The sequence below is a fragment of the Amyelois transitella genome, chromosome 18 (assembly GCF_032362555.1).
Source record: "Amyelois transitella isolate CPQ chromosome 18, ilAmyTran1.1, whole genome shotgun sequence".
NCBI lineage: Eukaryota > Metazoa > Arthropoda > Insecta > Lepidoptera > Pyralidae > Amyelois > Amyelois transitella.
The window spans coordinates 5,632,968-5,647,658 of NC_083521.1; the positions used below are offsets into that span (position 1 = coordinate 5,632,968).

A 14,691-nucleotide genomic window follows, 5' to 3' on the forward strand; every position below is an offset into this window, starting at 1 on the left:
CTAAAGAAAAAAGCGATTGTATGAAACGGTTGGGAATTTTCAAGGCGATAAGTTCGAAAGACTCTTCAGTTAATAATATTTAATGGACAACTGGTGGCTTTCTAAATTTGTCGGACTATACTGGGCCGCCATCTTAAATCCGCCGTGACGCCCGTTTTTTGTTGTTGCATTTGAAACATCTGAGCTTATTTATTCAGCAATTTGCATATTATTCTAAAATTATTTATGTGATTTTTGTCTACTAGAGTGACTTTAAACAATGAAAACCTAAAATGAATGGAATATAGATGAAAAAGTTCGAAAATCGTAAAACAAAACTTAGAGGGATCGGTCAAAAAGGACATTTTGTGGCGAGATTTCCAGTAGAATGTTATCGGTTGATATTATGGACTTTGATAGTCATAAATTTTATTGTTAAATAAGATAAAGAAGTATTAAAATAACCTTATTTGCATATAAATAATAGTGCTGACAAGTAAATAGTGCAATTTTTATCGATAATTTTCATTTCAAAGTAGCAAACTTAAAAGATTTTATTATAATCCATACTAATATTATAGAATGTGAATGTGCGTTTGTTTGTTCTTGTTTACTTACCCGATTCCGATAGGGTACTCTCCACGCGGGCGGGGACATGAGCGAGAGCTGGCAGTTTATAATTTAGTCAAATGAAAGAAAAGCTTTTCAGTTATATTTATCTCTGGTTCTGGTTCAACAAAACATCTTTAAATTATGACTTCAAAATAAGACTTTTCTTTTCAGCTATGAAAGACAATATAAAGCAACTACCAGAATTAAAAATGTTATCGATGTGCCAATTGAAGAACAAAACCAGTTAAAATCTTACAAAAGATTTCAAGAAAAATACCTACTTTATGATACTTACATACGACCTACCTCGACCATGTACGGTCGCGTTCATAATTGCAGTCATAGTTCGCAAAACTTTATAGCTTGCAGTCACCGCTATCACTCACACATTCACACAAATAACACAATAACAACAATCGGTGAAGCGTTGGGTAACGCGCCATCAAGAAGAGGGTAGTGTAAAAAGTCGCCGCGCAGCGGCCGTCGTCCGCTAATCAACACAGCGACACGCCACACAGCGGAGATCCATGGTGGAACAGTACGAAAATAATGGCTTCATACCGACCTGAACATTTGCGGAACAGTTCGACACATCAGTGGTTACTGTTCGTCGAGTTTGCACCGTGAGGGACTACACCACAGACAGCCAGCAAGAAAGCCGTATTTATACGAAATAAATAAGCAAAAACGTTTAGAATTTGCTCAGCAGTTTTTGGATTTTGACTGGAAAAAAGCGATATTTACGGACGAAAACGTTCGTTTACGTCATCGCAACACGGTAGGCTTCATTTATGGCGAAGAAATGCAACTCGGTATGAAGAAAAAAATATTGTGCCAAATATGGAGTCTGGAATATCTGTAAATATGTGGGGCTGGATGAGTGCTGCTGGACCTGGGGAACAGGTGTGGATAGCAGGATGCGCTACAGCTGCTCATTATGTGCAAGTGCTGGAAGAAACCATGTTACCAACTGTGCGGTGTATTTATCCGATTGATGATATGCCAACAATATCATTTGTGCAAGACAACTGCCCTGTGCATCGAGTCCATATAGTGCGTGAAAGGTTCTGCCAGTTTATATTAAAACTACTAATTACTTAGATAGTATTTTAAGGACAGCTTCAATATCTTTTCTTTATGAAAACGAATAATTAAGCTGTAACCTTAATTACAGGAGATATGTAGATGATACAATTAGTGAAATATGCTGTATGTATAGCTTTATATAATCATTAATATGTAAACAAAACTATAGGTAAACTGTTTTAATAAAATTTACAAATTTTAACTATTGAATGTTTTATTTTGCTCCCTCTTGTTTAATATTTCTTGCTGATTTCTGTGTCTGAAGACACGGGTATTGTAATTCTTAGATATCTGTTAGCTAGTCAGTCAGTTACTTAGTTCAAATGGCGCCTTGAAACATTAAAAATTGTCAGTAACATAAAATTTTTCTTTTTTTTTTAATAGACAAAAAAATCCTTGAATAACTTCTAAATTCAAGTAACGCTAGTAACTAGAACAAGCGAGTGTGAGCAAGCGAGATTATTTAATATATCTTAGATCTCACTTGCTCACACGAAGTAATAAAATTGCTACCCAATAACTTTCAAAGGAACCACTACCTATGTTAGGGTCGTGTGCAGACAAACTTTCAATCTTATTGAAATGACATTAGTCTGGCAGTCGCAGGCTTCCCTCTATAGGCAAATCTTATGCAAATAATGAGAGACGACGATATCTCGATCGACAATTATCGGGCTCAGTTCGGCCATCGTTGATTACCGTCTCTTTCTGTTTTGTTATGTTATATGTCATAAAATAATAAACTGTTTTACTTAGTAATCTTTGGTATTAAAGACCGTATTCATTTGATGGAATATTTATTCTTTTTAAATATGCATGTGTGTGTGTGTATCTAGTGGAACCACAGTGCACGCTATTTTAACCCGTAAGAATTTTAAAACTATGACTGCAGATAAGAACGCGATCGTACCTATGACCATTTTTGAAGTTATGTACATTAGTTTGAATACTAAGCTCTTACAGTGAGGGAAAATATAGTAAGAAACCTTCAGGCAACTGGATGTGTTACCATGAATTCAATACGGGATTGGTTTGCCTGTAAAGGTTGCAGAGGTCAGACGGGAGTCGCTTTGTGTAAAAACTTGATTCACCCAATCTAGGCTCCATGGTCAAAGGCATACACCGGACTCCTCTCTCCAGAGAGGCGAGGATGCAACCGTGACTAAAGGCCAGAAGGAAGAACAACGTTGCATTGATAATTTTATTTGCGGCCTTCATGTTGGCAGAACTTTTCCTATTCGTTTTATACTAATATTTTTTTATGTATAATTCCTGAATCTTAAAATAGAATGGTTACCACTCTTTGACACCAACTTAACCCGGTGTTTTGTTTTCTACGCTTTAGTGTTGCCTGTTTCTTTAACATGGTCTGACCTGGCCGGCGTGCCAAAGTTAAAACTCACTATTTTGGTCTACACACTGTTAACTAAGTGTGGAATACCAAATATCCATCATTATGTAAGTGTAGCGCCGTCTATAGTACAATATGTTCCGGTGGAAGCCATAATATAGAAAAGAAAGTGTAGGGACAACTTGTACGTCTCAAGTTTCATTCACCATTTGGGAATTTAAGCGTGTATGTATAAATATATGAATGCGTGTAAAATGGAAAAGATAAGATAATAAAATCCTTGTATAAAAACACTTGTCTAATTTTGAGTTTGCAAGTAGTACACAATTTAAGTTAACCTAATTTCGAATTACGTGCGCTAACTTTTGATAGTAAAACGAACGAGCAGCGATACGGACAATGGGTGGCTTTCGACTGACCTATATTTCACTCACGAGTTTCGACGAGCGTGGTGAATGATATTTGAGACCTACAATGTGTGTCTTTAAAAGAAAAAAAAAACAACTACAAAAACGTCGTGATGAAACTTGATAAAACCACACAATTTTAACACTAAAATACTATGTACTTTATTGCAAACGTATTATGGCGGTGGTTTCCGGCACAAAAGAAAAAGATATTGAATCACTGTATCCATTTCCCATGAATGTCAAAGACGACTAAGGGATAGGCTTATAAACTAAAAATTCTTCTTTTAGGCCATGGGCTAACAACCTGACACTACTTGTATCTTAATTCTATCAAAAAACCAAACAGCTGAACGTGGGCTACAGTCTCCTCAAGTCTGTTGGCCCTGTCTACCTCGCAAAGGATGTAGACGTGAATGTATGTATGGATTATGGCCGTTATTATGCTGTGCAGAATCTTTGTTATTACTTTCTGATTTCCAGAAACATGACTGTTCTTATTGGTTAATGTTTTTGTATATGTAAAATAAAATTATTGTTTGCTGTTTGTGATTTTGGCGACAGCGACAAAGGTTTTATATGCCACAAATTATAACATCGTTTCCATATTTTATTTTTTGTACAATTTTTTTTGTTAAAAAATTACTTTGAAACAAATACTTTGACAGCTTTTGTCATTGTCGTTATCTCAAGCCGGGTAAATAAACTTTTCCAATCTGAGAAGAATTAAATCAAAATTGTACCAAAGTAAACCAATACCAACATAATTTTTAATGGAAATACAATATAAATCAATAAAATGTTTGTTAAAAAGCTATGTAGTTTAGTTAACGTACCGAGATGTAACCAACTGCAAGGTTTTTCAAGATTGCAACACAAACGTCATATAGAAAATGAGAAAATAGTTCCAGCCTTAGCTCAAGATGTACTCAAATATCTAGATAGTTTTCCAGAATATATGTTACTGAAGGATCAACTTCCAAAGTCATTATTAAGAAAATATAAATCACCTGAAAATATGTATCTTATAAATAAGGACACTGCTGGAGAAATAGTTACTGTGATGAAAGAATACATAGACAAAGACTGTCCAGTCGTTGAAGTGAATCCCGGATTCTGTTTTATGAGTCAAGAACTTTTAAATCAAGTGCCAAATCACATATACATGTATGAAATGTCCCATCATTTCGCTCCACATCTAAATGTAAGTTTTATGACATTTACTGAGCAAAGTGTAATTAGCAGTATTGGTTTAGAAGCCAAAATGTATGTACTTTGAATCAATTAGAGTTTTAAATTAATTATCATTCTAGTACTAGATTATTTACTGAATAACTAGTATGAAAAAAGAATTATTAATGTAGAAGAAAATTGGTTTTCATGTGTCTGTCAAAATACATTATATAAAAATATGTTATTTTGTGTTTAATATATTTTGTTTTATATTTTAGTTATTAAAAAACAAATACCCCGGCAGGATAACATACAAAATGGCAGACTTTTTTGGAATGTGGAAGCTTGCTTTCAAAGACAAACTTGATCAAGGCAATAGGATGAAAGATTTATTGGGAAACTTGGCTAGTGATAACAGTGGTAAGCACCTTTTCATGTTAAGTATCAGTATGATAAAGTTGGTTGATGTGAATATACATATGAATTCCGTTTCAGATAGGATAGTGAAGATTGTAGGCTCAATGCCAGGGCTGGCCTTTGTAAAGCACATGGTAAATAATATTATATTTAATTACACAACAAATCAGCTGGGACGGCCAGATCTCTTTATCACCATGCCAGGATATCACTATGAGGTATGTATGAATCTCTATCTTGTTTTGGTTTTATGTGATAAGGTCTTTATAAAAAAGAACAGAAAAATTTATTATGTTGAGTATTGTGGTTTTTTTTTTCAGTATCTAACAGATAATGAAATACAATTCAATAAACATAAATCTCTGCCTGCTCTATTTCAAATGCTCTTTGATTATAAGATATTGACAAATGTGCCAAAAGTTCATTTTTTGCCTTGGACTTATAAGCAATCTGGGAAAAGAGTTACTATGGTAAGTGAGCATCCAATTACAACACCAATGTTTGTAGGATTTTATGATTGTGTTCCCACTGTAATTCCACCTCACAGATTTTGTAGAGGAAGTATTTCTACTAGGATACAAGTAATGTTTTATTCCAATCAGAGCTTTTGTATAATTTTGTGTTTTCCCAAACACTTGCTTTGAGGCCAAACAACAAAATTTGATTAAGACATGTGAGTGCCCATATAGATCAATGGCATTTGAATGGCTGATGTGTAATTGACTCTATGCTTATAAACAGATTTTACACTCTTAACCCTTTCCAATTTTCACTCCTATCCTATGAACCACTTTATTGTTTATTTAAATTGCAGATGGACGAGTATCGAATGTATCTAGTCAACATAACTCAAAAAGAGAAGCTGCCATGTCCACCTGAATATTTACCACTGCTATGGTATTTCTTTAAACCACACATGTTAACAAAAAATACAAGAATTATACCCATGTTGGAGTAAGTCATAAATATTAAGCTGTTTATTATTTCAATCTGTATTTAATTTTAACTTGACTGTACAAAAACAGTGCCTAACTATCTGTGCCTCCTCTGCGCCGCGCAGTACTTCATAATTTTGTTTCGTATTTTTATAGACAATGGATACCTGGATGCGGTGTGTGGCTAATATCTGGCCAGGACCCTCCAGATATAAACAAAGAAATAGCACCTAATGAAGATGATGCCAAACTTCCACACATGACGATTTTCACTGAATTCGGCGATCTAACTCTTAGGCAAAAAATTACGGTATTCAAAAAGTGAGTAAATTATGTAAACTAAGAAAGCTCTTTCATCGCGGCGCTTTTTCGCTTGCTTTTCAAAGTAAATGATCTAAAGTCAGAATAATAGTCATGGCAAATGTCTATCATTTGTTTATTATGAAGAGTACCCGAAATGAGCTGGCAAAGAGAAAGGAATATGGAGAGGTCGCGGCAAGTGGAATGTTATAGTCTCTGCCTACCCTTACCCTGCCTTTCCCTACCTTTACGGAAAGAGATCCAACATGGTTTAGGTTCCCCTGCAATGGTTATGGAAGTCAGACAGGTGTTGCTTCGTATAAAACTGACCCGATCTAGGATCGGGTTTAACGGCAGTAGAAAAAACAATAAGCTGGTTAGGTAAGTTGCAACTAAGCAGTTTTATATTTATGTATTCTTGTTTCAGATTTGTCTCATGGCCAGAGTTCGAGCAGTGTCCTTTCAGAATGACCATGGAGAGCAATTTGCCTAAGCTTGTGGTACCTCTAGACGACGACGATAAAGATAATATAGTTTCACACATAGATGATATTGAGAACTGTGATACTGATGTAGAAAGTTAATAAATTAAACTATAAAGAAGGATAAGATTAGTTTATCTCATATTTACAATGTTAATACATACAATATAATTTCAACATACTTTTCACAAACCACCTCCAAGGCCTTGACATGTACTTGTTGTGCTTCAAATCCGAAATTCTTTCGCGGTGTGGATGTATATGTATTAAGAGATTTTTTTAGAAGAATATATAGACCATAGAAAAGAACGTAAATTACGTGAGTGTTCAAATTCGCGATTTATTGTGATGTGAATCGCGTAGGCAATCATATCTCATTCAAATAAGTAATTGAAAAATTCTAAAGTAAAACAGTTAAGACAGAAAAAACAAGCAATCGCTTGAATAAAAAAGACAGAATAAATGAGCAATTGCTAGAATAAAAAATGTTTAACAATAACATCCAAGATTAACATTCATTATAATGAATTCATTGTTATTCTGGTAAAGCACCCACTGAGTTTAGATCACTAAGCCAAAGTGTTGAATTTCGGATATGAACACAAAACAACCGACAATTTAAAAAATATAGAAACATGAAATAAAATACTGATAAAGAGATACATTGAACATTATATACCTACAGTAAAATATTGCCAAATAATACAAATAACAACCTATAGTAACAGCTTCAAAATAATTCTCATTAATTGCTGATTTACATTTTATAAATCGTTTAGAACATCTATATACAAACAAATCAAATTTTAAACATCTCTGATTTACTACGGATCCTACATCAGACTTGATTTTACTAACAATATTTAGCTATTGGTGACTAATTACACATTGGAATATATTTGTATAGATGAGGCAGTTTCTCTTCTATATTATGAATGCTACTTTATTGTAGCTAAGCTCTAATAATTGCTTTAAAATCCAAAAACAGAAATATATGAACAAACTAGCTTAGTTATACATTCAGTTACATCATTTATTAACAAAACAGTTAGTTTTTAGACAATATAACAAACTAGAAACCTTAGTTCTTCTAAGGCCAAAAATCTGTTCATCAGTTTCAGAAATATGTACATGAGTAAAATATATTATAACCTGGTTTGTTTGCAGAACACAAGAAAAGAACCCCGCGTATTATTCATATTGAATGACATGTATAAACTGCTATAAAAATGTAGGATGCTAGCATTTGGACCACTATTTGACTTTAAAATATATCTTTTTGCAAATAATGACATTGACTTAAATTACAACAAGTGTACATAAAAATATATGACAAAAATATCATAAGAATCCTTAATGGTGCAACTGTGATAATAAAACCGCCACCTACATATACATATATACAAAGTAATAATAAAACAAAAGCTTCTGAAATAGTCAAATATACCTACTTTTTCAAATTTATAAATTAAGTACAGATTTATATTAGAAGAACGGAAACAGAGATCTGTTATAAATTCTGGAAATGCTTATCATTATAAGACTTTTGATTGCCCGTTTTAGGTGTAATATAGTTCAGACTGGGAATATCAAGTGGTATTTGATTGTTTTTAATAATTTTGCTCTGATTGGAAGATTTTTGCATGTTTGAATTTGTGTAAACATTAAAACTGATCGTGTTCAAACCATTCTGAGGTTTCACATTAGAGCTGGATACAAAATCCGTCCATTCGTCGTCTTCAATGACTGCTTTCCTTTGCGTCGCTGGTGTTGGCTTTGGATTACTTGATACAAATTCTCCCCAAATATCATCATCTGATGCTTGACTATTTACAATTTGTTTATGACTATGGATGGGAGTTCCGCCTTTACTGTTTCCGCTTGTTTCACTTTTCAAAGATGGAAGAGTTTCGACAGGATTGAAACGGGATAAATCTTGTAAGTTTATACCTGGATTGGGCCAATTTATTTTTGAATAGCTCTCCAAAGATAAAGGGTGCAAGATTTGACCAGATTTCTGTTGGTCTTGTATTGTAACACCTGAGATTGTAGATGATTGCCCTATCGTAACAGGCATTGGCTGCAACAAACTACTAGGTTGCAAAATAGTGGTATTAGCCAGACTAATTTCTGGAGGTGAAGGAACTTTTAAGTTACTACTATTTACAGGTTGGGACATAGTTTCTAAGGGTACTGAAAAGTTAGAATATGATATGTTATTAGGCTTGTCATTACTTGGAAAAACACACTTAAATTCTGATTTATTTTCATGTACGTTATTGTCGCAAGCCTTCGCAGATGTTACCTTATTTTCAACATGACTAAAGTCAAATTCGAAATTAGTGCTATGCGTCGGCGGTACTGGCGCAGACTGGAATGTATCGAATTCGTCATCAAAATTGCCATTACTATTTGTAGATTCTTGTTTTGAATGCATTTCTGCACTCATGGGATTAACAGCGATTTCGTTAGTCAATGTGCCATTTCCTTCGGATGTAACTGATTTTGCGACATTATTTGTGGAATTGGATACAAAGTCAGAGAAATGTTCAAAAGTTTCCTTTATTTCTCCAGGATCAGGCCAATTTAATGTTGGCATTATTGGTTCTAATTTTATTGGCTGTAGTAATTGTGTTTGATAAGTTATATTCTGTTTAGGAAGTGGATTATCATGCACATTATTCTTTTCTATGGACTGGGGATTGATTTCAACAGGAGTGGCTTTGAAATCTTGGAATTCCCAATAATCATTATCCATATCTGTGCTGCTTGGAGCATTAACAACAGATTGTGTAACAGTATTATTGTCCTCGATTTTTAATGTATCCATGATTGGTTGTGGTATGAGGACAGTAGAGACAGGACTGCTGTCATAGTGGATAGTTTTTGATCGGGGCGTTTCTGAATCTGTTGGCGTAAAAATATGTGTGTCCGGTAAATTTATCTGTCGTATAGGTTGCACGCTTATAGTACTTGAGTATATCTTATCTTTTTTCGTTGACATAGCTGCTTCAAATACATCTAAGTCTGTTGGTCTTGGTTCTATGACAGCATTCTCACCTTCATTACTGCAAGCTGCAAACAATGTGAATCATATATATATCTATATATCTTGTATGTAATGGGTTTAGTAGTAAAAGGTAAATTGGTCTAAAATTCATAGTTCTTAAAAAAAACGCATGAACCGGTCGCATGCAACCCCCTCGCAGTCATTTAATTCCGAAAGAATGTTCAAGTATTTTCACTAATATTTACGGTAAAAGTTAAGCAAATTTTATAATTTTACGATCTATATTTTAATGTCTTTTTATTTACTGTTGTTGACGACGACATCTACAGAAAGAGATACATACTCATAATGTCTATCTATAACCTGGGGTAGACAGAGCCGCCAACGGTCACTAGACTCGAAGCCATATTTAGCTAGATGGCTTAATCATAGTGACACGTTGCTAACCTTTGATTGACTTTTAAAATCTGCAGTGTGGTTCTATTTTACTATGCTGACGAAAGCCACACGATTTATAATTGAATTTAATAAGTATGTACAGTACATTGCTATAACAGTTATACTATAAATATATTTACAAAGCTTGCACATGTTGTGCTTAATAACTATAGTGAGAGATCTTTTCTAGCCAAATAGAGCCAAGTGAACTTACCATGTGAAAGTAACTCGGATATTTTGAGGGTGGACTGGTTATGAGCCATTTGGTCAAGGGTGGCCATTAGGTGTTCTAAATCTAGGAGTAATGCTTCAGCATATGTGACTATAGGATAAGGTAAGCGAGGAGGAGGAATTGACGAGGATTTTCCAAGTGCAAGACATGCAAAAAACACAATCGTGAGAATATTTTTGTGAGTTGAATTATAATACTTATAATTAGCTTGTTTACAGTTACAGTTTTTGTTTCGAGCACTGGCAGTATGCTGCCAGTGCAACTTTATCATAGAATTTTCAACTCATTTTAGGTAGGCCTTCATAATTATGATTAAATTCAACATCATTCATCAGTCTTCATCAGACCAAGTTGTGCAGTGATAGCACAATGTTCAATATGGAAAATTTTACTGAATAGCCTGCCGAAAACCACATCACTTAAATCAATACTGGTGTGGGTTACAAGATGTAATGCAACGCTATATACCTACTACATTAATCATTTTTACTTACTACTTATTATTATTTTCATTATGTAAACATCAACAATAATCTACGTAAATAAGAGTTAATTACCATGAAAACCTTACATATCTTTAAGATTTTTTTTTTCATTTTAAACTCGAGCTGGATTGTGTCTACCAATGTGCAGTGGAGTACTGAACTAAGCCTTTTTAGAATAGTACAAGTAATGTGGCTCAGAACCTGCCTGTATCTAGTGTGTTGTGTGCTTTTATTTATTTATAAAGTTGACATAAATTATGTCACCACTCACATTCTTGTCCATTTGTTTCAAAAGGATCACTCCAAGCAGCAGTTTTAGGAATCGTTTTATCGGCAGTAGATGTTTCACTCTGATTATTGGCAGTTGATGATTGCTTTTGCGGTTGAAGAGGCGCTGTTGTTAGATTTGCTGCATATTTTGGCATATTGTAACTCCATTTCGGTCCAAATAGCTAAAATGAAACAATTTCCAATAAATAAAAATCAAACAACAATAAAAGAATTTAATTTCATCCCTTTATTGAAGAACTAGCGACCCGCCCCGGCTTCGCACGGGTGCAAAATATAAATGTTATTATACATAAAAACCTTCCTCTTGAATCACTCTACCTGTTACAAAAAACCGCATCAAAATCCGTTGCGTAATTTTAATGATTTAAGCATACAGACAAACAGACTAAAATAGCGACTTTGTTTTATACTATGTAGTGATGAATTATAATAAGCCATACAGCTGAATGTGGCCTTAGTCTTAGTGAGACAGATGTCTCTGAAAAAATTAGATTATATGTAGGTATGTATGTTTCTTAAACCAAGATTAACATGTAATCTTTACAAGTTGATGTAGTTTTAACTTGTAAGTTGGAAATGGAAGGCCTGGACATGCGTAAAGAATTAATAACAACTAAAAGAAACTTACTATATTTCTTGAGTCTATGCACAGAGCTTTCAAAAGGGTTTTTTGGGCCAATGAATTGTTCCAGTTTACTATATATGGCTGTCTCACATCTGTTTCCATTAAGTGGCCCCATGTTTCATTAAGTACTGAATCAAGTTTTGCTTCTAGCATACTTTCCGATTCCATAGCTTCTTCTTTGAAAATGGAAGTTAAAACTTTATTTATACTTTCCATTATTTGATTCTCATTCCCCGGATATGACTGTAAATTAAGAACTGGAACTTGTTGAGGTAATGTTTCAGATTTGACATCACTTTTAACTCCAGCGGTTGAAGATTTAAAATCATCAAATTCGCCAAAATCATCATCATCTTCTTGAGATATGATAGAGTTGTAATTACTGTCATTGTTTTTTTCCACCTGTGATTGCAATTGACTAGCACTATCTTCGAAATTTGCAGTGAAAGTTCCAAATTCAGATTGGGTTGACTCTTCATTACCCCATGGACTTTCTTGATCGACATAAACATCTTTGACAGAATTATTTACAGATTTGTTAGAAGTTATAAATTGGAAGTCATCAAAATCATCATCCAACTCCTCATAATTTTTTATTTTATCAGATATTATGTCTAAATCTTGGGTTCCTCTCTCACAGGTTACATGTTCAGAATATTTAACATCTTGTTGATTATCATTAGCTATCTGGTCCTTATTAATCTCACTTGAAGCAATCTCCTCTTTTGTTGTTACAATATCTTCAACATCATGTATAATGGTCAGGTTATTAAAAATTTCTGTAACAGGGCTACTGACTGTACAATTATGATCATCAATGTCACATGAACTGTTTGGAGTGCTTGTTGCATTATCATCAATATTACTACTGACACATTCACTGTTTTCTTCAGGGTCAAGAATTATGTCAGGGGGTTCTTCCCGGTCCATTTTCAAATTCAAATCTTCAATATTGACTTCCTCCTCATTATTTAATCCATTTATATTTTTATCTTTATCAACATAATTGTCAGCTACAACTTCAGCAGTTTTAAGATTTTCTGAAAGACTCTGTTCATCTGCAACTTCATTTATTAACTCATTTTTTACTGTAGCCCCTGGAGAGATAGGTTGCAGGTTATTGAAAGAATTAAAGTTTTCATAATTGAAGTCATTGCAATCATCATCTTCATATGATGATACTGAAACAGAATACAAATTTACATACACAGATACATTAATAAGAAACACTTACAGTAAAGCATATATTTCTGTACTATTTCTTAACTTATTTTATAAAAAAAATTAATTTGTAACTTTGTTTGTCCTTACTAATCTTAGCAAATACTGAACCAATCATAAAAATTCTTTTACAGTCAAAAAACTAGATAATCTGTGGGTATTATAGACTATGTATTTACCACACACAAAGTTGTAGCAGGTCTCAAGCTTTTAATATTTAAGGTAATAAAGAGGGCAATAATTTGTCTTCTTTAATAATGACCAAAAGAATCAAGACTTTTAAAATAACTTCTAGGTATTTTTAACCTGTAAGGCAAAACTGCTGTGGCCACATGCTGACAAATTATAGTACTTGTTTTAATCGTTGATTTTTATTGTATATGGATATGATTCTCTGTTTATGGTTTTTCATTTCTATTCAACATACCAAAAACAGCATTCTGGTAAGTAAAATAGGAAAAATATATATTGGGTTTAATATATGCCTTGTGGTATTTTTAACCATATCAACTGATATAAGATTTTTTACTTTTTCATAGGCCTTTTTTAATCGTGGCAGGCAACATTATAATTTAAGGCTCTATATGTAGTCTGGCCTATGTAACTTTGATAGTTCCAGAAATTTAAAAAAAGTAATTGTTATTTGTACTTATTACACATCAATTACCACGAAAGATTATAATTGTTGAAACTTATGTATTTCAATTTTACGTCAACATACAGAAATAAAGCTACTTACAGTTATACTGCAAATCGTATTCTTCACAATCTTTATCCTCCTCACATTGTTCCAGAGGTGGTGGAGTGCTGCAAACGAGTGGAGGAATCGACATTTTTATATAAGAACTGCAAGCTCTAAATACGCAAATTGTATGTTTCACTCATTACACAAGGTTGTATGATAATCTGTTATTTGTTTGGGCACTACATATTAATGATTTTTTAAAGATAATGTTAACTTAATTGAAGAAAATCGAGGACAGCTGTTGTTAATTGACAAAATTTTGCTGCGATGTCGATTGATTGAAGGACTGAATGTCAACGTCGATGTGACAGAACAGGATGATAGCAAATGTCACTAAAAAAAAAAGCTTTTTAAAATCCCACTCCGAATGCGGCAAAGAGATCATAATTTACAATCATTCATCAGAAAGAGTCATTGTGATTATTTATTCATAGTTAGGACCTTTTTACCTAAGGAGTACCTAGTTATGTAGAAAGAAAGAAATTAGTAAGGAATATATTTAATTTTAGATTATACTATATGTACCTTTACTGTACTTAGTAACTCAGCCCAATTTAGGTAACTTTGAAACGGTTCACGACAATTTGTACGAGAAACACACACACATCTTGCTCTCCTGGAATCTCGGTTATATTCTCACCTTTCTAGAGCACATTTGACCAGCACCATGATCTTGGATTGACTGAATCAGGTTTTTACACGAATCGACTTCCGTCTCACATCCGAAACAAAACCTTTGGAAACCAAATCAATATTGGATAGTGGTAAAAGCTGGCACTAGATGGATGAATGTCCTATTCCCATCGTCATCCATGAAAGAGAGATGGAGTGGTCTTGTTTCGAAGTGCTGGAAATCTATGCGGGAATCACACGGCACCAAGTCACGTCTTTACATTTACGGC

General features: G+C 33.7%; 2 protein-coding genes across 2 annotated transcripts; one reads left to right on the plus strand and one right to left on the minus strand.

The window, feature by feature from the left end:
• The first annotated feature begins 4,122 nt into the window (after window positions 1-4,122).
• On the plus strand, window positions 4,123-7,708 carry LOC106130009 (dimethyladenosine transferase 2, mitochondrial). Its single transcript, XM_013328757.2, has 7 exons — window positions 4,123-4,639; window positions 4,887-5,028; window positions 5,104-5,243; window positions 5,346-5,495; window positions 5,840-5,979; window positions 6,117-6,281; window positions 6,688-7,708. The coding sequence occupies exons 1-7, from the start codon at window positions 4,235-4,237 to the stop codon at window positions 6,842-6,844; spliced, it is 1,299 nt and encodes a 432-aa protein (XP_013184211.2). The 5' UTR covers window positions 4,123-4,234; the 3' UTR covers window positions 6,845-7,708.
• LOC106130000 (uncharacterized) lies at window positions 6,862-14,075 on the minus strand. Its single transcript, XM_013328745.2, has 4 exons — window positions 13,784-14,075; window positions 11,827-13,004; window positions 11,179-11,359; window positions 6,862-9,817 (listed from the first exon to the last, which is right to left on the minus strand). Exons 1-4 carry the CDS (start codon window positions 13,875-13,877, stop codon window positions 8,253-8,255), a joined length of 3,018 nt encoding a protein of 1,005 aa, XP_013184199.2. The 5' UTR covers window positions 13,878-14,075; the 3' UTR covers window positions 6,862-8,252.
• Window positions 14,076-14,691: the final 616 nt, after the last annotated feature.

Coding starts and splice junctions, on each gene's coding strand:
- LOC106130009 (XM_013328757.2), top strand. CDS start 4,235: ATGTTTGTTAAAAAGCTATGTAGTTTAGTTAACGTACCGAGATGTAAC. Junction 5,244..5,345: donor TGCCAGGATATCACTATGAG/GTATGTATGAAT, acceptor TTTTTTTTTCAG/TATCTAACAGATAATGAAAT. Junction 5,980..6,116: donor AGAATTATACCCATGTTGGA/GTAAGTCATAAA, acceptor GTATTTTTATAG/ACAATGGATACCTGGATGCG.
- LOC106130000 (XM_013328745.2), bottom strand. CDS start 13,877: ATGTCGATTCCTCCACTCGTTTGCAGCACTCCACCACCTCTGGAACAA. Junction 13,005..13,783: donor ATACGATTTGCAGTATAACT/GTAAGTAGCTTT, acceptor ATTCTGTTTCAG/TATCATCATATGAAGATGAT. Junction 11,360..11,826: donor GCATAGACTCAAGAAATATA/GTAAGTTTCTTT, acceptor GTTTCATTTTAG/CTATTTGGACCGAAATGGAG.